This window comes from Elephantulus edwardii, unplaced genomic scaffold (genome assembly GCF_000299155.1).
Source record: "Elephantulus edwardii isolate Elephantulus edwardi_28Jun2011 unplaced genomic scaffold, EleEdw1.0 scaffold00530, whole genome shotgun sequence".
In the NCBI taxonomy this organism is placed as follows: Eukaryota; Metazoa; Chordata; class Mammalia; order Macroscelidea; family Macroscelididae; genus Elephantulus; species Elephantulus edwardii.
In genome coordinates this window covers 275,837-298,088 of record NW_006400280.1, presented here as the reverse complement: position 1 = coordinate 298,088, position 22,252 = coordinate 275,837, and the positions used below count along the sequence as shown (strand labels likewise).

At 39.3% G+C, this 22,252-nt stretch overlaps 1 protein-coding gene and 1 pseudogene across 1 annotated transcript in view; both read right to left on the bottom strand.

The window, feature by feature from the left end:
• The window catches only part of LOC102869990 (DNA replication complex GINS protein PSF1-like), a 76,473-nt gene that overhangs the window by 17,630 nt on the left and 36,591 nt on the right, over window positions 1–22,252 (bottom strand). The window contains exon 5 of the mRNA XM_006903188.1: window positions 7,352–7,468. Coding sequence (XP_006903250.1) covers window positions 7,352–7,468 — 117 coding nt within the window. The remainder of the gene's footprint in view (window positions 1–7,351; window positions 7,469–22,252) is intronic.
• On the bottom strand, window positions 10,974–12,237 carry LOC102871213 (annotated as a pseudogene).

Genomic DNA, 22,252 nt, shown 5'->3' with positions numbered 1-22,252 from the left:
AGGAATGTAATTGCTACTAGGAAAAATTTTATGGAAAAAGGTAGGCGTGCTGATCCTATAGGGTCAAAGCCACATTCATAGGGTGTTGATTTTTCTGAATAAATATTCAGCTGGGGAAGTCAGAATGCAATGGTGACTAGTTGAGATGAAATAATAGTGCTGATTTTTAGTGAAAATATTAGGTTTATTACTCTTTTTCAGGGTATTCTGAAACTAGATGATTGGAAGTCAGCTGTACTGGTTATAGTAGCCCCAAATTCCAAGAAAAATATCATCTTCCCTAGTCCTCCCTAAAAACCCCTATAAAAGGAAACTGTTCTTAATTGCCCACGTACCATTTTTACCTTCTCTGTTTGTGATCACTTGGCGTCCCTCTCAGACCATACAATAAAGGCCTGATCATTTTGGGGGGGGGGGGCAATATCTTTCTTTCTCTCTTACCCTCAACTCTTTTTTTCTATTTAACATGTTGTTCATAGCATTGCTATAAATCGCAGTTGACTCAATAGCACCTAGCAATAACAATGGACAACCACTCTTTGACAAAGAGACAAAATTCATTAAGTATTGAAGATAGTCTCTTTAACAAACTATTGTTGTTGCTGATGGAACCAACTCATAGCTGACCCCCTGGCAGGTTTTCAGAGGCAGTTAATCACACAGAGAAGACTGTTCCTCTTTGTCCCATGGAATATCTGGTGAATTTAAACTGTGTGCCTTTGTGTTGGCAGCCCAACTCTTAACATTAACCCATCAGGTTCCTCATTTAGAGAAACCTGAAACAAGGTCCACAATCAACACCATATGGATTAAGGACTTTGGAATCAAATCTAAAACTTGATTACCGGTAATCAAAGAATAAAATAAGACAAACTTGGGAATTCTAAGATGCAGTTTAAATATAATATCAAATATAATTTACACACAATCAACAAAGGATAATCTATGATTGTTACATCTTAAAAATTAAACCCTGAAGCCGATGAGGAAGAAAATATTTTAAAAGTAATATATTTTAGGGCATTATGATTATCATAAGAGTCCAGAATGAGGGTTGCAGAGTGGAGTATACTCGGGGTGGGGGTGGGGGGTGCGGGGGGATTGTGTACCAATGAAGGAGTTTTTCTTTTGCTTTTCAAGGAGAGGAGCGAACTGGGGGTGGGGGTGGGGTGGGCAGGGAGAAAAGTGCAACAATGAATGAATGGAAGTCCAAAATCTCTGTAGATGTTCATTGAAATTAATTTAGAAAAAAAAAGGGAAAAAAGAGGAAAAAATTAAACCCTTATGCTCATCCAAAGAGTTCTATGAAAGAGTAAAAAGAATCTACAAATTGCTAAAAAATATTTGGCCATGACAAACATGGGATTTTCTTGTTAAGAGTAAAGGAATTTCTAAAATATATAGAGAACTCTAACACCTTAACAAGAAAAAACCAAATAACCCAGTTACAAAATAGGTAAAGGACACAAAAGGCATTTGACCAAAGAAGATATTCAGACTGCCTACATTCAAAGGACAAAATACTCAAGATCATTAGCCATTACTGTTGTTATTCTGTACCACCAAGTTAGCAATCATAGCTGACTCTCCAGCAGGTTTTGAGAGACAGTAAATTGCACTGAATGTCCACTTTTCTCCTACTGCTGGTGAATTTGAACCACGTTCCTTTAGGTTGGCAGTGCAACTCTTTACCACTAAGGTACCAACAGGTACTTAGGTGCAGTCAAGTATGACCCAGAGCAATCCTATGAAGAGATCTCAACTCTGTCCTAATAATCTGTACGAGCCTCACAATTTCCGACACACTCAAGCCCACTGCAATATTCACTGTGATCTTTCACTGACCTTCCATCTGTCCAAGAATGATGTCCTACTCCAAGGAAGCCTCTCAAAGCAACATAACCAAAGTATGTGGGATAAAGCATTGCCATACTTGCTTCCCAGGAGCGCTCTGGCTACACTGTCTCAAAAATATATTTGTTTGTTCTTTTGGCAGTCCATGGGATATTCAGTAGTTTTCTCCAATACTGTGGTATTATAGCTCAAAGGCATCAACTCATTTTCTGCAATCCTTATTCATTGTCAAGCTTGCACAGTGAGTATTTGAAAAGACAATAGCTTGAATTAGGCACACCTTAGTCCTAAAATTATTGCTGCTCAATAATTTGTAGACCCTGGTTGCAGACATTCCCAGTGTTATATGTCTCCTGATCCCCTGATTGCTGGCACTGAGAATGTTAACTGTGGATCCAAGTAAGACAAAGTTGTTGATCATTTCAATAATTTCTCCATCTATCATGATGCTGTCTATAGGTTCAGAAGTAAGAATTTTTGTTTTCTTGATGTTGAGATGCAATACATATTGGAGGCTATAATCTTTGATCTTCAGTAGCAAATATTCAAGTCTTCTTCTCTTTTAGCAAGCAAAGTTGTTCATTTTGCATAATGTGGATTATTGATGATTCCTCCTCCAATCATGATGTCACATTCTTCTTCATAGAGTTCAGCTTCTTGAATAATGTGCTCACCATACAGATGGAATAGATATAAAGAGAGAACACAACCTTAACACACATCTTTCTTAATTTTAAACCATGTAGTGTTCCCTTGCCCTGTTCCCACAACAGCCTCTTGTTCTAGGTATGATTTCACATGAGTACAATTAAGTGTCCTGGGATTCCCATTCTGCTCAATGGGTCAAAACAGTCAATTGCACAGTCAATAAACACAAATAGTCAATCTTCTGGTATTCTTTGCATTCAGCCAGCATCCATCTGACATCAGCAATATTTCTGGTGCCATGCCTTCTAAATCATGCCTGAACTTCTGGTAGTTCTCTGTCTACATACTGTTCTACCATTTTTTAATGATCTGCTTGTATGTGATATTGATGATAATGTTCAAAAAATTCCACATTCTGCTGGATCACCTTACTTGGGAATGGGAACAGACATAGATCCCTTCCAGGAAATAGGCCAATCTCTTAAGTTGGCCGACTAACTAGAAGATACGGATTCATCAGATACTGTTGTTATTATACCTACCCTATGAACAATAGCTCGGACTAGTGCCCTATGTTAAGCCAATCTCACCATCTCTGACACACCTAACCCCTTAGTCACTGTGTCAATGAGGTCTTCCTCTCCTGCACTGACCCTCCACCCTTCCAAGCATGATGTCTTTCTTCAAGGACAGTCCCCCCTGGTACCATGTCCAAAGTACGTGAGACAGAGCGTCACAATCCTTGACTCCAAGAAACAACCTGGTTTTACCATCTCCAAGACTTGTTTGTTCTCTCAGATTTCCATGATATATTCAATACTCTTCTTTAGCACCACAACATATGGCCCACCAATTGAACTACCCATACACTCAAAAGAACTGAAAGCACGCACTAAAATAGGTTAACTTGTACAACAAAGTTCATTACAACCAGCCAAAAGTTATAATAAGCTTTTTTTTAAAAAGTTTATTAAAAGTTAACACAAATATTTTTGCACATAAATGAATAAAGAAAATGCAGTATATCCATATAATGAAATATTATTGAAACAAAAAAAATCTAAGTTCAGATATTATATGGTAAGGATTAGCAGAAACTCTATTCACAAAATTACCATGTCCTTACATTACCATTTCTCCAGCCCCATAATCAGCTATTCCTGAGATATACCAGCGCTCATAAGTTAAAAGGATAGAATCTTTCACACAACCAAGTGAAGAGGCAATGGCTGTAAGTTTGAGGAATCCATTCTAATCATTCTAATCCATTTCCATCGAACCTTTTAGAAAGCCAATTGCAAAATGGGGAGTCCACTAAAACACCCTTACTGTCTGACCTGCTGGCTCTCACTAACCCTTTGGGTATGATGATTTGCTGGACTGAGTCACAGAATCTCTAGATATTACTCCACACTTATGGCAGAAGATTTATTTATTATGGCCAGAAAGGATCAAGAGGTACAGAGGGCAAGGTTTCGGAGATGTGTTACCCTCTTGAAAGCAAATGTTCTTGTCAATTAAGAAGCTATCTGAGCCCTATATTTAGGATCTTTTTTTATTGGCCAAGTCTACACAATAGGTAAAATCATTCTTTATAAGGCTAGATGAGGCTATTAGTTTCTCAGGTAAGTCTTGGTGTGATCTAGTCAGCCCCCATTTGGCAACACAAATTCTCAGGTGTGACCTGGAAGTCCCTGACCAAGACACTCCAACAGTTACTCCTCTGAGCCAAGAACAAAGGTCACCTTAAATATGGTTAAACTAGGTCATTTACCCCTACAGGCAGCTTTCTCCCAGAGAGCTGCTGGTAGATTTAACTCACCAGAGAAGCATCACCTTTGGGTTAGCAGCACCCTTTAATTTTCTATAGACTATGTCATCAGAGTTCACAATAATCAATGTCACTAAATTATACATTTTCAAATAGTTAAATAAGCAATGTTTCATTTTATAGACATTTTATTACACTGAAATTTTAAAACTGACTGGTTGTTGAATAAGAAGCAATTCAGAGCTGACCCTCCCACCAGTTTTCAGAAGCTGTAAATCCCAAGGGAGAAAACTGTCTATCCTCCCATGTAGCTGCTGCTGGATTCAAACCACCAGAGGTGTACCACCTTTGGGTCAGCAGTGAAACTCCTTACAAATAATACCATCAGAGCTCTTTTCATTGTTCTATTTCTGAAGTTTATATCACTGCAAAAAAATTTTAAAGGGGAAAACCCCCAAGTGTTTACAGGTTTCCACTACCAAACTACTCCACCACCATGTTCAGAAACTAAACTAAAATCTCTGCCATGGAGTTGCTGTTGACTTTTATGACCCTACTGGGCAAAGCAGATCTGCCCTACAGAGTTGTTGAAGTTGTAAATCTTAAAAACAGCAGACTGTCTCACATTTCTCCCCTGGAGTTACTAGTGAGTTTGTATTGCTGACCTTTCAGATAGCAGTCAAACATTTAACTCACTATACAATCAAGACTCCTATGTTCAGAAACTAAGTGCCTTAAAAAGAAAAACGTCTCCTTGAACTCTTTATCCCCCCCTAATAAAAACCCTCAACTTATTATTGCTGCATTGTAACCAAGTCATAGCTAATTCTTCATTGAGTTTTTAAGGCTATAAATTACACTGAAGGAGATTGTCCATCTTTCTCCCTCAGAGCGGCTGGTGAATTCAAGCCATAAGAGAAGTGGCCTTGGGGTTAAGCAGTAAAACTCCTCATGACTAAGGTACCAGAGCTCCAGCCCCTAACAACCACTAAAAACTTAGTCAATTTCCTTTTTTAAAAAAATTATTTTTTTTTAAATTTTTATTTTATTTCATTACTTTTTTTGTGTGTACCATCAAATCAGATCTGACTGATACAGGTGGAGATTGTTCCTCCTTCTTCAGCAGAGCATCTGATGGATTCAAACCATGTACCTCTGAGATTGCAGTGCAGCATCTTGCCACTAGGCCACCAGAGCTCGCCACAGTCAATTTCCTTTTAAGGCCATGGTTTTTTCAATCACTTGCTATGCATCTGAGAGGTGGACAAGGAATAAGGATGATAAAAGATGATTTCATGTCTCTGAGTTGTGGTGTTGGAGAAAAGCACTGAACATCCCATGGATCGACAAAAGAACAAATAGATATGTCTTGGAGAAGGTGTAGCAGCCTGGGTGCTTCCTAAAGGCAAACATGGCAAAGCTTTGTCTCACATACTGTGGGCATGTTTGTTAAAAGGAGCTATTCCTTAAAAAGGGACATCATTTTTGGAAAGGTAGAGGGTCGGCTAGAAAGAGAATGACCCTTAGTGAGATGGACTGACACAGTAATTGCAATAACATGTTCAAGTATGTCACAGATAAGGATGACGCAGTACTCAACTCGATGGCACAAAACAACAATAATGAATGATTTCTTTTACTCAGCATGTTTTCAAGAGTCAAAAATACTGGAGCAGGCCTTCATCTCTCTTTATTGTTGTTGTTGTTGTTGCTGAGTACCATCAAGTTAGAACCTAACCATAGCTGACCCTCTAGTGGGTTTTCAGAGGCTGTCAATCTCTCTTTAAGGATGAATATTATTCTCTCTCTGTGTGTATATTTGCTTATCCTTTCATCTGCTGATATATATTTAAAGTGCTCCCATCTTTTGTCTATTTTAATGAACAGTGTCTTTTTTTAATATCAAACTCATTCCTGTTGAGTAGGTCCAAACTCACAGCCTCCATCAGGTTTCTGGGATTATAAATTTCAACAGGAGAGGACTGTCCATGTTTCTACAGCAGAGCTGCTGGTAGAATCAAACCACTGGGCATAATCATCCTTTGAGTTAGTGCAAGTCTCTATAGACAAAGCTATCAGAGCTTCCTTCATTTAAAATTGTTGTTAGGTGATATTGTGTACAATCCATAGCAACCTTATGGACAGCAGATCTGAATCCTGTCCTATCCTGTGCCATCCTCACACTTTCTGACGCATTAGAGCCCATTGTGGCAGTCACCATGTCAATCTACCTGGTTGAAGGTCTTCCTCTTTTTCACTGGCCCTCCACTTTTCCAACCATGCTATCCCTCTCCAAGGAATAGCCTCTCCTAGCAACATGCCCAATATATGTGAGATGAAGCTTTATCATCTTTGCTTTCAAGGAACACTCTGGTTGCACTTTCTCAAAAACATATGTTTGTTCTTTTGGCAGTCCATGGAATGAATATTCAGTACCTCAACACCACAGCTCAAAGGCATCAATTCTTCTTCATCCTTATTCACTGTCCAGCTCTCTGATGCACAGCAGGTAATTGAGTAGATCATGCCTGAATCACATGTGGCTTAGTTCTTAAACTGACATCATTATTCCTCAATAATTTGGAGGTCCTTGACTTCAGACTTTGTCAGTGCAATAAATCTCCTAATTTCCTATTGGTACCAAGGGCATTGACTGTAGATCCAAATAAGATGAAATCATTGACAGCTTCAATCTATTCTCCATCCATCACGATTACTGCTTATTGGTCCAGTGGTAAGAATTTTTATTTCCTTAACTTTGAGACACAATAAGCTCATATATATATATATATATATATATACTCATAATGGAGCTCTGGTGGTGAAGTGTATCATTAGTCATTAGTTGCATTGCTAAACAACCACCTCTCTGGAAGTCATCAGCTGCTCTGAGAAAGATGGACATTGTCCTCCCAAGTAATTTACTGCCTTAGAAACTTGCCAGAGGGTCAGCTATCAGTCAGTTCCCACTCAATGACAGTAAGTTTGAGTATATTCATATACTTCTTTCTTAAATAAAATTAGCATAATCCACACACTGAATAAAAACCCATTCCATTTTTAATATCTAAAACTTACTTCAATATACAGGCTTTTGGGAGGTTTCATATCCTGTGTGATGTCCAAACCTTCATCTCCTCCCAACGATCTCATATAAGTAGCAAGAGACTTTTTATAATTATTGAACCACTCCATCTGCAAACACAAAGATCTTTATTCAACACTTGCAAAGAAGTATGCAGAAATTGTCCAACTGTCCTTTAAAATTATAGCACATATCCCCACATAGATGATGAATGTGATTATCTTATTCATTTACACAAAAAAATATTGGTTGCCTTCTATAAGCCAGGAACTTGTCTGTGTACTTAAGGTAGATCATTCAACACAATAGAAAAATTCCCTAAACTTACAGAGCTTACAAAACAGTATACTTAATCATAGACCTAAAAGCATTCAACCAGAAACAAGATCATGAAAAAATCCATGTCTCCAGAATTATGAGTTCCTTAAATTCTGTGTGGACTTTTTCTGAAAACTACGAAAACAGTGATGAAAATACAAGGCAAATATTCATCAACTAATGAGTGATAAATTCAAAACAGTATAATCTACTATTGCAGGAATGAAAAATTAAAGAGGAATAGTATCATATTCATCATTCAATGATTATTTGAAAGACCATTTCAATAACTATCTTAAAGTAAAATGTTGTCAATGATAGGAGAAAGACCAGTCCTTGGAGAGGGATGTCATGCTTGGGAGGGTGGAGGGACTGTGCAGGAGAGGAAGACTGTCGATGAGATGGATTGATTCAGTGACTGGGGTACTGGGGGTAGGTGTGTCAGAGATGGTGAGATTGGCACAGGATAGGACAGATTTTAGGGCTGCTGTACATAGGGTCGCTATGAGTTGCAGGCAACTCGATGGCACATAACAACAACAATATTACATCTGTGGAAGGGGATGGTGAAAGAGCTCAGTATCATTAGTCAAAATAAGGTCTGGGACTCAATGTAGATCATTAATTATTGACATGCAAGTTTACATCAAAGCCAAAGAAAATTATAAAGGAATTTTGCCTAATCCTACACCATTTTCACAGTATCTGCTGTTGTTTCAGTCACTGTGTCAGTCATTGGAGGGTTCTCCTCTCTTGGGCTGACCATCTATTTTCCCAAGGATGATGTCATCTTCTAAGGACTGGCTACACCTGATAATATGCCAAAATCTCACCATTACTGCTTCTAAGGAGCATTCTTCCTTTCCTCCAAGACAGATTAGTTTCTTCCTTTGTCAGTCCATAGCATATTCAATATTTTTCTCCAACACCACAATTCAAAGGTATTCTTCGATTTTACTCATTGTTCAACTTTACGATATATATGAAACAACTGAAAATACAATACTGATGTCCTGGCGCTTTAAGAGTTAGTATAATGGGACCCTGAGGATACAGGCTGGCTGATTCCCAGACCTCTTCTTTCCTACCTCTTTCCCTCCTTCTTCTGGCAGGAAGAGGCACAAAGGCCTGGGCAGAGTCTCTCTTAATGCTATCAAGTCAAACAGACTTATTGCTAACCTCCAATGGGTTTTCAGTGGCAGTATATTACACAGGAAGAGACTGCCCATCTTTCTCCCACAGGTAAAGGAGTTGTTACTATTAGTTGCTATCACGTATAATGCAGAGTGATCCTATAAACAACAGAGCTAAAGCCGGTCAAAACTTGTGCCAACCTCACAATCACTAACACCCTTGAGCCCATTGCTGCAGTCACCATGTCAATTCACCTGGTTGAAGGTTTTCCTCTGTCATCCCTCTGAGCATGACATCCACTTCCGAGGAATTGCCTCTCCTAGCAACATGCCCAAAGTATGCAAGATGAAGCTTCACCATGCTCAATTCCAAGGATGTACTCTCTTACAATTCCACAACACAAATGCAATTTTTCTTTCATCATCCTTACTCATTTTCTATTTCTCAGATGCACAGTAATTAAGTGAAAAGACTAAGGCTGAATCAAGAGCATGTTAGTCCTCAAACTAATATCATTGCTCCTCAGTAATTTAGAGAGATCAATGACAAAAAGAGACACAGTGAAAACAGTATCATATAGCACCACAAACTGGTTTGGTGTACACTGGATAAAATTTTCAGCTGCCCCATGAAGTGAAAAAGTACCTCCTGGAAATTATAAAAATTATAGTTATGCTAAGGCAAGTGTCAAGGACTTTCGTTCATAGGGTTGCTATTAGTTGCCTACAACTCGACAGCACTTAGCAGCATAGAGAGAGACCAGTTGGCCTAGTGGACAGAAAGTGATGCTACCAATAGCTTGCCTCCGGAAACCCTATGAACCTAGAAAAAGGATGAAAGTCACACAAGTGTCGAGGACTTTCACTCATAGGGTCACTATGAGTCACCTACGACTCAATGGCACTTAACAGCATAGAGTGACCTATCAGTTGGCATAGTGGACCTAAAGTGATGCTACAAAGCCAAAGGTGGATGACTAATTCGTGGCCCTCAGGCCTGTTTTTCATTGTTTTTGTTCAAACAGTCTTCTTGGTCGTATAGCCCTAGTGTGTCCACTTGCCGTACAGAGGTAACTTGTGGTTGCTGTGAAGCTGAACCCTATGACACTGATGTGTCAAATGTGATAATGGTTACCCATGGTGGACGGTGTTGGGTGGAGCTCCCTGATTAAAACAAGCGTGGAAGCAGGAGTGGCATCCACTTCCATAAATCCGGAATCCCTATGAACCTGGAGAAAGAATGAAAGTCACACACGCAAGTGTCCAGGACTTTTGCTCATAGGGTTGCTATGAGTCACCTACAACTCGACAGCACTTAATAACAACAACAATAGTAGGTACAGTGCCTATGAAGAAAACAACTCATTGAGAAAAAATAACTGCTATAAAATTTCTTCCCATTCTAATAGGCGATCAAGTAAATATAAATAAATAAATTACTGCAGAAATGAATTCAGTTTAATTCTACAACTGATTTTGAAGGTAAAACTATGGAGCAACTGAAGATTTTATCCAAAGAAAATCAAGCCAAGTTGTTGTGCTATATAATAACTGTTTTCACTGTCCTTTTTGTTATTTTTTATTATTATTAAGCTTGAGTGATATAAATGTTTGGAATTTCTTCCAACTAAAATCATTATTTTGACAGAAATTAGTATCAAGACATTTCTAATTTACAAATGTTATGATTTTTCCATTGCTAATTCCCAAGGTAATGGTTCCTCATTTGTCTTAGAAATCACAGTAGGTAATTCAGTAGACTTTAAAGAGTTTAATAACTCATTTTTGCCATACAAGGTTTTTTCCCCTGATTGTTTATGCATGTTTCACATTAAATAGCAAAGTACTCAGTTGTTACAATAAATGTTGCTTGAGCTCCACCTAAAGAAATTTAGTGGGACAGTAACAGAAAGTCTGAACCTTATGTTGCAGTAACAATGAACACATTTGTCCCCCTTCCTTAAATAGTTGTTTATTGGCAGTGGGTTGGAAAAGGTGATGGAGTTAGGTGTAGAGACACCACCACACATCAATACCACAAGGGCAGCAAGAGTGATAGGAAAGAGCAGCCTGGAGCCCTATATGAGGCCCTTTCCTCATGTGTTAAGTCTAGGAGGGCACTGGGGTCTTGAATGCTGAGGTGGCAGCCTTAGAACACCTCCACTTAGTAGGCATGGTGAGAGACAAAGAGGGACTTGTGGGCTGCGGTCCCGTCTGACTGCTTGGGGTGTACTTTCCTTGGTAAGTCAGGCTGTTGGCCAAGGCTTGCTTGATATCCTGGGCAGCCTTCAGGTTCTTCTCCTTCTCACCCTAGGCCTCCAGCACAGAGGACTGCAGGGCCCAGCCAATAAGGAAAGGTCAGAGCCCGTGGCTTCAGCAGGGGACACTTGTTTATGGCATGCACGTTGATAGGTGCCTCCTCCTCACTCTGGCCTCTAGACAGGAAGGAGATCCCAGTAACAGCTGGGGACACTGTGCAGAGCAATGCTTTAACACTTGCCATGGCAATCTCCTCATGAGAAAACATCTGTGTGCAGGTGTGGCCAGGGGTTACCATATTGGGCTTCAGCAATGTGCCTTGCAGATAGATGTGGTGGTCAGTCACTCAGAGCCTTGTAGATGGCAGCCAGCACCTTCTTAGTTACGTACTGACAGCGCTTCAGGTCATGGTCCCTGTCAGGGAGGATCTTAGGCTCCACAATGGGCACAATCCCGTTCTGCTGGCATAACAGGCCAGCACTTTGGCATCTTCCATGATGGCAAGGGCTGAGGAGGTGTATTCACCAATCTTTAGCATACAGCACCACTTGGCAAAGTCAGCTCCATCCTTTTTGTACTGGGTGTAGCACTCAGACAACCCTTAGGTAATGGTCTCATTATTAGTTCCTGCCAGAGTTAGCAAGCTTCTGTCTACCTTGATGCCCATACCAGTACCCTTAGATGTGATGACTTAGGCAAAGGGATGCCATCATCTGCCTTCAGGTAGAGGGTCTTGTGGAAGAAGATGACACCATCGATGCAGGGGGTCACCCAGTCATCAGTGGTCAGCAGGAGCTGGTGGCAGAAGTGCCAGTTCTCAGTGTTCTCAGTTCTAATGAACGTCAGGCACTTGGCAATGCTTCAGGTGGACTCACATGCAGCCAGGATGATCTTGCCCGGAGCAACGATGTAATGAGTGATGTCAGAGAGATCTTTCTTCTGCTTCTGAGTTAGTGCTGGGGAAGGGCCTGGTGTTCTCAGTGGCAATTACCTAGGCACTCACAGAGGAGCGGGTGCACTCAGAGGGAGAGTGATGGACTGTGGGTCAACTGTCCCAGAACCTGGATTCTGCCAAAATGATGGTAGTGGTCAGTATATTTTATCAGATGTGATGATGTACTCTCCTTCATTAAAATGTAAGCAGACATCTTCTTACTTATAATCCTCATAATAATTTTTCTTGATGCACCTCCTCTTTCCTTACACAAAGATCTTATTCTTTAATAAATCTTGTTATTATAACTTATTATACTTCTAGCTGGCCAAATAGAAATGTGTACCAGTACAGTTGTGGTTTAATGTTATAAATTCTCATGACTCAGTTTATTATTTTACTTTTTTAGGTGGGCTATCTGCTTATTTTGCAATAAAGCAATGTTAAGATAGGGAAGGCCTGTGCCACCAGAATGACCAGAACACCTGTGCTGCCATAATGACTGGAACGTTCGCACTGCCTGCCCGGCTGCCTACACCACCTGCCCTGCCGGACATCTGCAACCTCACTGAGGTGCTCATGCATCACTACCCAGAAACCAGCCCCGCCAGGCACAAACTGTACAGCTGCAACCTGAGTGAGGTCCCTGTGAGTCTCCACAGGGGCAGGTACCCCACCGAGCACGAGCAGGACATCTACAATCTGAGTGAGTTCCTTGCACAGGTACCCGCACATCCCTACCCAGGCAGGTAGCCCCGCCAGGCATGAGGGGGACAGTTGCAAACTGAGAAGTCCTTATGAGTGCCCATCCAGAAGCTAGCCTCACTGGACACCAGCAGGTCATCTGTAACCTGAGTGAGGTCCCTGCGCATCCACACCCAGGCAAGAAAATCCCTCCACCGGGCGGGAGTGGGACAGTTGAAAACTTAGTGAGGTCTGCCCACGTGCCCACCTGGACAACTAGCCCCACTAGGCGCGAGCCATACAACTGTGGCTGCAACCTGAGTGAGGTCCCCGCTTGTGGCATCTGAGCATATGCCCACTGGGCATACGCCTGTGCTTGTACCTGCTCTGCCTGTTCTCCCCTCCCCCTCACCACCCGGCATAAACCTGGGCCTGTGCCTACCTGGCCTGTTCCCTCCCTCCTCCTCAGCGTCACATCTCCTCACATACAGTCAACTAACTGCCTTTAATCTGAAGCATCTTGGAATGGACACTTGCTTTGGTACAGAAATTCAGAGAGGAACACAGGAAACATAACTGCTATGCCCTCATCTGTAGCAGTGATTTCAGATCAAGGACCTATCATCACCTCAGGCATGAAAAACCCTACCACAGCATCATCCCAAAAGAAAAAGGCTACCTTACAAGCTACACAAGGGTAAAGCAAGATGTTACTCCCCAAAAGTGACACAATACCAATGGATTTCTCAAAGCCAGAAAGTCTGATGGAACTTTCTGACACAGAATTTAAAAGAACAATGAGTATTTTCAATAGGTGAAAGACTTGAAAAACTTGAAGAATTACAGGACACTGCAAGCAAAAACCAAGAGGAGCTTAAAAAACAATCGAAAACAACACAGATAAAACAAACCAGGCATTAGAGGCTTTGGAAAAACAAGAAATTGCAATCCAAAATATGAAGTCCATTGTTTCTGATGCTGTCAACATCATGGAGGGACATAGGAACAGAGTGGAAGAGATTAAACACAGAATCAGTAAAATAGAAGGCAGAATTGTCACCACTGATCTGCTAGAGCAAAAAGCAGAATCAAAAAGGAAGGAAAAAGAAGAAAACCTAAGAATAATGTGGGACATCATCAAGAGAAATAACACGTGCATCATGGGAATCCCAGAACAAGAAGAAGCGAGTAAAAGCACTGAAAAAGTTGTGGAAGAATTAAAGGAAGAAAACTTCTCAGGCATAATGGAGAATGAGAGAATATATATTCAAGAAGCTCAGCGAACACCATATAGAACAGACCCCAAAAGAAAAATGCCAAGGCATATGATAGTCAAATTCACCAGAATCAAATATAAGGAGAGAATTCTGAAAGCAACAAGGGAGAAACAAAGAGTAACTTGTAAGGGAGAGCAGATAAGATTATATGCAAATTTCTCAGCAGAAGCCATGCAAACAAGAAGACAGTGGAATGACATATCGAACACTCAAAAAACACATCTGTCACGGAAGAATATTGTACCCTGTGGAACTGTCCATCAAATATGAAGGAGATATCAAGATATTCCCAGAAAAACAGAACCTATAGAAGTTTTTAAAAACAAAACCAGCACTGCAGGAAACACTGAGAGACATCCTTCTTACAGAGGTGCCACAGAAATCAGGACGGCCCAAAGTAACTAGCAACAACACCAAAAAGAACTCAACACAATCATAGCAATAAAACTGTGCCTCTCAATAATCATACTGAATGTGAATGGTTTAAATGCACCACTGAAGAGAAGAAGAGTAGCAGATTGGATAAAAAACAAAATCCATCAATATGCTATCTCCAAAAGACACACCTGAAAAATGAAGATAAAAAAAGATTAAAAATGAAAGGATGGAAAAAATATACCAAGCAAACGGCAACCAGAAAAGAGCAGGAATAGCGATATTAATCTCTGATACAATAAATCTCAATGCAAAAACCATCACTAAGGACAAGCAAGGTCACTACATAATGCTTAAAGGGTCAATAGAACATGAGGACATAAAAAATAATAAATATCTATGCACCAAATGATAGATCTGCAAAATATATAAAACAAACATTAACAAAACTAAAAAAGGAAATAGACAACACTACTATTGTATTTGGAGACTTCAATATGCCATTCTCAAGAAAAGATAGAACTACCAGAAAGAAACTCAACAATGATGCTGAAGAATTAAACCACACAATAAACCAACTTTATCTCATGAATATTTAAAGGCTAATGCACCCCCAAAAAGCACAGTATACCTTTTTCTTGAATGTGCATGAAATGTTCTCCAGAATAGATCACATATTGGGCCACAAGGCAAGAATCAATGAATTCAAAAACAGAGAAATAATACAAAGCATTTTCTCAGACCACCATGCTAAAGAATTAGAAATTAGTAACAAAAGGATAAAGGAGAAATAAACCATACATTTGGAAGCTGAACACCACCTTGCTTGAATATGAATGAGTACTAGAAAAAACAAAAAATAAAATTAAAAAGTTTCTTGAAACAAACAACAGTGAAAACACAATTTACCAATGTTGCGGAATATTGTGGAGGAAGAGAAGGCCTCTGGTCAGGACGGGTCGCCTGAGCTCCAGACAGGTGCAAGCCTTCCAACAGCCTTTAATATGGGGTAGAGAAAGCTCTCCTGTGTTTGGTTGTACTGGCTCGAGAAAGCTCACCACCTGGAAAGATGGCTGCTGCATCTGTTGAGACGGGAGTTATCTGCAAGAGGCTGAGGTTCTCCTGACCAATCTACATGCCCCACATCCGTAAGCCCACCCTATTCTGTCTTCCTGTGTATACAAGTGCAGTGCTGATCCTAATAAAGTTGAGCTGGATTGACTCTCTGATCCTCTCCTGGAGTGGTGTGTTAATCGTGCTTACTCCCATCAGGTTGTCGCTGTTAAGTTGTCAGTAGACTGAGAGCAACATACCAAAACCACTAGGAAACAGCCAAAGCAGTAATTAGATGCTAATTTATAGCTATAAGCAAACACATCAAAAGGCAGGGAAAAAATGACCATTGACTCTCTAACCCAACAGCTTCAACAAATTGAAAAAGAACAGCAAGAAAACCCAACATCCTCTAAAAAAAACTGAAATTTTATAAAAATTAGGACAGAAATAAATGAAATAGAAAACAGAAAATTGAAACCATCAACAAAACTAGGAGTTGGTTCTTTGAAAAAGTCAATAAAATAGACAAACTGAAAGCACAACAAACAAAGGAAAAGACACAAATAATCCGAATGAATGATCTAATGGGCAACATCACAACAGAATCAAGTAAAACAAAAAGACTAGTAATGGAATATTATGAAAAACTATATTCAAACAAATATGAAAACCTAGAGGAAATGGACAAATACATAAGAAATTCACAATCTACTTAAACTGACACCAACCAAAATTGATGACCTGAACAGACTCATTACAAACAAAGAAACTGAGAAGGTAATACAACAACTTCCACCCCCAAAAAAGTCCTGTACCAGATGGTTTTACCAGTGAATTTTATCAAACATTCAGAGAAGAACTGTCACCAATTCTACATAAACTATTTCAGAAGATAGAAAAAGATATAATTCTCCCAGACTCATTCTAGGAAGCAAATATATCCTTGATACCAAAGCCAGGTAAAGACACTAGCAAAACAGAAAACTATAGGCCAATATCTCTGATGAACATAGATGCAAAAATTCTGAATAAAATCCTGGCCAATAGAATCCAATAATAAATTAAAAAAGTAATTCACTGTGACCAAGTGGGATTCCTAACAGGTATACAAGGATGGTTCAACATAAGAAAAATAATCTATGTAATTCATCACATTAACAAAGCAAAGAACAAGAACCACATGATCCTATCAACTGATGCAGAAAAGGCCTTTGAGAAAATCCAAATCCCTTTCCTGATTAATAAACTCAGCAAAATAGGATTAGAGGAGAATTTCTTCAACATATTCTGAAAATGACAATTCAACATAGTAAAAACTTTATATGCAAACCCGAGAGCCAACATTGTTCTCAATGGAGAGAGATTAAAGGCATTCCCTTAAAAATAGGAACTAGGTAGTCAAGGATGTCCACTATCATCTCTCCTATTCAATATGGTATTGAAGTCTTAGTGATAGCAAAGAGGCAAGAGAAGGAAATAAGAGGTATCTAAATTGGCAAACAGAAGGTAAAATATGTAGATGATACCATAGTATACTTAGAAAACCCTAAAGACCTAGCAAGAAAACTACTGGACTTGGTTGACGAATTCAGCAAAGTAGCAAGATACAAGATCAACATACAAAAATCAATTGGATTTCTTTACAGTGACAAAGAAAACTGGAGCTAAGGAAAAACAATACCCTTCACAACAGCTAATCACAACTTTAAATACTTGGGAGTAAATCTAACCAGAAACACAAAGGATCTATTCAAAGAAAATTACAAAACACTACTACTAAAACAAACAAACAAACAAACAAAAAAACACTACTACAAGAAACAAAGAGAGACCTGGAGATTTGGAAGTATATCCCTTGCTCATTGATAGGAAGACTCAATATTGTGAAAATTACAATACTACTAAAGGCAGTTTACATGTTCAATGCAATCCCAATGCAAATACCAACTTCATTCTTCAACAAGATGGAAAAGGCAATCTCCAATTTCCTTTGGAATGGAAAGAGACCCCGAATAAGCAAAGCACTCCTTAAAAACAGAAACAAGGTAGGAGGCATCTCACTCCCAGATTTCAAATCCTACAACACTGCCATGGTGGTCAGGACATCATGGTACTGGTACAATGACAGACACATAGATCAATGGAATAGAATTGAGAATCCAGAAATTAGCCCATCTACCTATGGAAAATTGATTTTTGACAAAGAGATTAAATCAGTTAAATGGGGAAACGACACCTTTTTTAACAAATGGAGCTGGCAAAATAGGAAAACCATCTGTAGAAAACTCAAGCAAGATCCACACCTCACTCCATACACAAAAATCAACTCAAAATGGATCATGGACCTAGGACTAAAACCAAGCACTATAAATATCACAAAGATTGGAAAAACTCTAGAAATCCTAATCCACAACATAAATAGTTTTCCAAGCATCCTGAAAAATCTACAACCAGGGAAGGATAAAATAGATGAATGGGACTTTCTAAGAATCAAATCCCTATGCACATCTGAAAACTTCTCCAACAGACTAAAAAGAGAATCCACAGACTGGGAAAAAATATTTGGTAATGACTTGTCAGACAAGGGACTTATATTCAAAATTAAGAAAATACTCGAGCACCACAATAAGATAAAGGTAAATAACCCAATTGAAAAATGGGCACAGGATATGAACAGACACTTTACCAAAGAAGACATTCAGATGGCCAACAAGCACATGAAGAAATGTTCAAAATCCCAAGCTCTAAGAGAGATGCAAATCAAAACAACTATGAGATATCATCTCACCCCTATAAGAATAGCAAAATTTAACAGAGCAGCAAACATCAAATGCTGGTGAGGTTGCAGAGAAACTGGAACCCTTTTTCATTGTTGTTAGGAGTGTAAAATGGTGCAACCACTATGGAAGGCTGTATGGCACTTTCTCAAAAGTTGCAAAGAGAAATACCATTTGATCCAGCAATTCCACTATGGGAATATACCCTAAAGAAAACATAACTATCACCCAAACCGAATTATGCACACCCATGTTTACTGCAGCTTTGTTCACAATAGCAAAGAGTTGGAAACAACCTAAGTGCCAATCAACAAATGAATGGATAGAGAAGCTCTGGTATAGTCACACAATGGAATATTATGCTGCACTGAAAAAACAAAGAACTTCTGAAATATTATAAAAAATGGATGATCCTGAAGGACATTATGCTGAATGAAATATCTCAGTCAAAAAGGACGTATATTGCATAGTGCCATTGTTATAAAATGGGACTGACATCGGGGTTGTGGGGGGAGATTGAGAAAGATGGGATAAATTATGTATACTGAACTGAAACGGATGAGGGAGAGAACTGTTTAAAAGCAATATATGATTAGGTATTATTATCATGACAAGAGTTCCGAATGAAGGCTGAATAGTGGAGTAGTCTGGAGGGAGGAGGGATTATATAAAAATGAAAGAATTTTTCTTTTATTTTTCAAAGAGAAGAGTGAACTGGGGGGTGGAGTGGTTGGCAGGGAGAAAAATGCAACAACGAATGAATGGAAATACAAAGACTCTGTAAATGTTCATTAAAATAAATAATAAAAAAAAGAAAATGTGAAACTAAGCAGTCATTAAACTCTTAATGGAAATAAGGCATCCTATATAATCTTTGCGCTTCATTAATAAATGCTTCTTTTCTTTGTTTTCTGTAATACTGTATCATCTGCATTCTGCAGATTATTAAAAGCTTTCATTCAATGCTGATGCCACATTCTTTCTCATGCCATACAATTTCTCAGATTTGTTCACTATACAGACTAAGTATAGAGAAAGAATATAGTTCTAATGTATATTTTTTTCCTTCTAAAAATCATACAATACCCCTTATTCTGTTCCAACCACTGCTTCTTTATCTATGGACAGGTTCCACGTGACTACAATTAAGTATTCTGAACTGCCTAATTTTAGTAATGTTATCTACAATTTATTAAGATCCACACAATCAAAAACCTTTGCATAGTCAACAAAACACAAGTAAACATTTTTTTGGTGTCTCTTTCAAGAGACACCCTTCTACCCTTCCAAGAAAAGTAATGTGAGATGGAGCTTCAAAATCTTTGCCTCCAATGAGAAACTTGGTTTCACCCTTTCCAAAACACATGTGTTTGCTCCCTTCACTGTCCATGTTTCAATACTCTTCCCCAATACTACAACTCAAAGGCATTAATTGCTCTTCTGTCATCCTTAGTCATTGTCCAGCTCTCTGATACATAGCAAGTATTTGCAAAAACCTGAATGGCCTGAATCAGGCGCACCTTAGTCTCTAGACTGACACTGTTGCTCCTCTAGACTCTGAAGAGGTCCCCAACAGCAGACTTTCCCAGTGCAATTCATCTTTTGATTTCCTCCCTGCTGGTACCAAGAGCAACGTGGTAGAGTCGAGCAAGGTGAAATTATTAACAACCTCAATCTCTTTTCCATCTATTAGGTCAATTGGCCTAATGGTGAGAATCTTTGTTTTCTTGATGTTGAACTGCAATCCATGCTGAAGACTACTTTAGCAATATTTTGTTGACATTAGCAGTGGTTTCATGGCCTCTTCATATCCAGTTTGAATTTCTGGCCATTCTGTGCCAAAATACTGATTCAATAGTTTTAAAATAACACAATGAAGGAATTTTACTTTTCAAAGAGAAGAGTGAACTAGGGGTGGGGGCCGGGTGGGCGTGGAAAAAAGTGCAACAATGAACGAATGGAAAGCCAAAATCTCTGTAAATGTTCATTGAAATTAATTTTAAAAAATCTCCAACAAGATTTTGCTTGCCTGTTATTTTTTAAGCTTTTTGATAATGTAGCAAGCAAAAAGGCACAAAAGAAACTGTTGAAGATTTGTTGCTTGAGAATTTTCCAAACATGATAAAAAAGGAGAAAACAAGCACTTAAGAAGCTGAGTAAGCCCCAAACAGGATAGACTTCAATAAGAAAATCAGCAAGATATAATCAACTCTTCCAAAATTAAAAACAATGACACAATACTTACAATAAAAAACTTAATAAAAGAAACAATACTGAAAGCAGCTCAGGAAAAATGAAGAATCATATGCTATGAATCAGTAAGATTAAGCTTCAATTTCTCAATAGAGATCATGCAGGTTAAGAAGGCAATGGGATGGAAAACCAAGATGGCGGTGGTGGAGGAAACAATGCGGGAACAGCAAGGTGCATAGAAATTGGCCATCATGGCGCCCCAAGTCCTCAGCTTATCAATAATTGAACAATAAAACAGTTGTTTGGTCTTCAATATGGATCAAGGCTCAACATCAAGAGAATGAAGATTCCCAAAAAAGAATGTATGGTGGTGGCAAGAGATGCAATGTAAGGAGCAGAAGGCCCAGCAAGCTGCATTGAAAAAGGACATGCAACTTATATATAACCAGTCAAGCAGTTGACTGTTGGTCATCAATGTGAACTGAAGCTCATCATCAAGAGGACAGGGATTCTCAAAGGAACGTGGGTTTGTTCCCTTTCCTATAGGTAACTTTAACACTGAGTTCTTCTCCAGGCCTAGGGCCTAAACTCAATTCCAGAGACAAGAGGGAAATAGAACTGCCAGCAAAGGAAGAGGAGGATGGAGCTTCAGGGTTCAGCCAGCCATTCCCACCAGACCCACCTTGGCAAACACTTTGCAATCCAGAGGGCAATAAACATCAGGAAAATATCTTCTAATTGAACAAGAAGGCATGCAGCTTCAACCCAGAACCACCACTAAGATGTTAAAGTGGGATTCCCTTTCCCCTTCACATCAAAATCCCTGTTCAGCATGAAGCAGGCACAGAGTCTGCACTCCATTCCCAAATGAGAAACCGACAAGTGAATAAGACAATTTCTTTGTTAAAAAAAAAAATTAATCACCATTGGAATATGATTGCCATTACCCTGTCTCTTCTGGTCCCCACTGGATCTTTCTCATTTCCTTCACCTACTCCCCTCACCCACCAAATTGAGCAGCCCTATGATTTCATCCATGCCCATTCTCACTTTTCTATTCCCAACCCTCACCCTATTGTATCCTCATATATGTTTTTCACAATAATATATATATATATATTAAAAATAAAGGAAGGCAATGGGATGATATATGTAAAGCTTTCAAAGAAAAAACTGTCAACCAAGGGTCTTATACTCATTATATTGTCTATTAAATATGAATGTGAAATTAAGATACTTCCAGATGCTGTTGTTGTTATATGCAATCGAGTCACTTGAGACTCATAGCGACCCTATGTACAACAGCCCTAAACTCTGCGCTGTCCTGTGCCAATCACACTGTCTCTGACACACTCATCCCAATTACCCCAGTCACTGAATCAATCCACCTCACAGAGGGCCTTCCCCTCCTGTGCTGTTCCTCCACCCTACCAACCATGATGTCCCTCTCCAAGGACAGGTCCCCTCCTTACAACATGTCCAAAGTATGTCAGACGAAGCCTCAGAATCCTTGCCTCCAAGGAGCCTCCTGGTTTAACCCTTTGCCAGGATGAATGTGCTTGTTTTCCTAGCAGTCCATGGTACCCTCAATACTCTTCTCCAACATCACAGCTCAAAGGCATCAATTCTCCTTCAATCCTCCTTAGTCACTGTCCAAATCTCTTGCATAACAAGTGATAGCAAAGACCATGGCCTGTATCATCAGATGCACCTTGGTCTCCAGAGAAACATCATTGCTCTTCAATACTTTGGAGAGGTCCCTAACAGCAGACTTTCCCATCGCAATATGTCTTTTAATTTCCTGGCTACTGGTGCCAAGAGTGCTGAATGTGAAGCCAAGCAAACTAAAGCTGTGAACAATCTCAATCTCTTCACCATCCATCCTGAT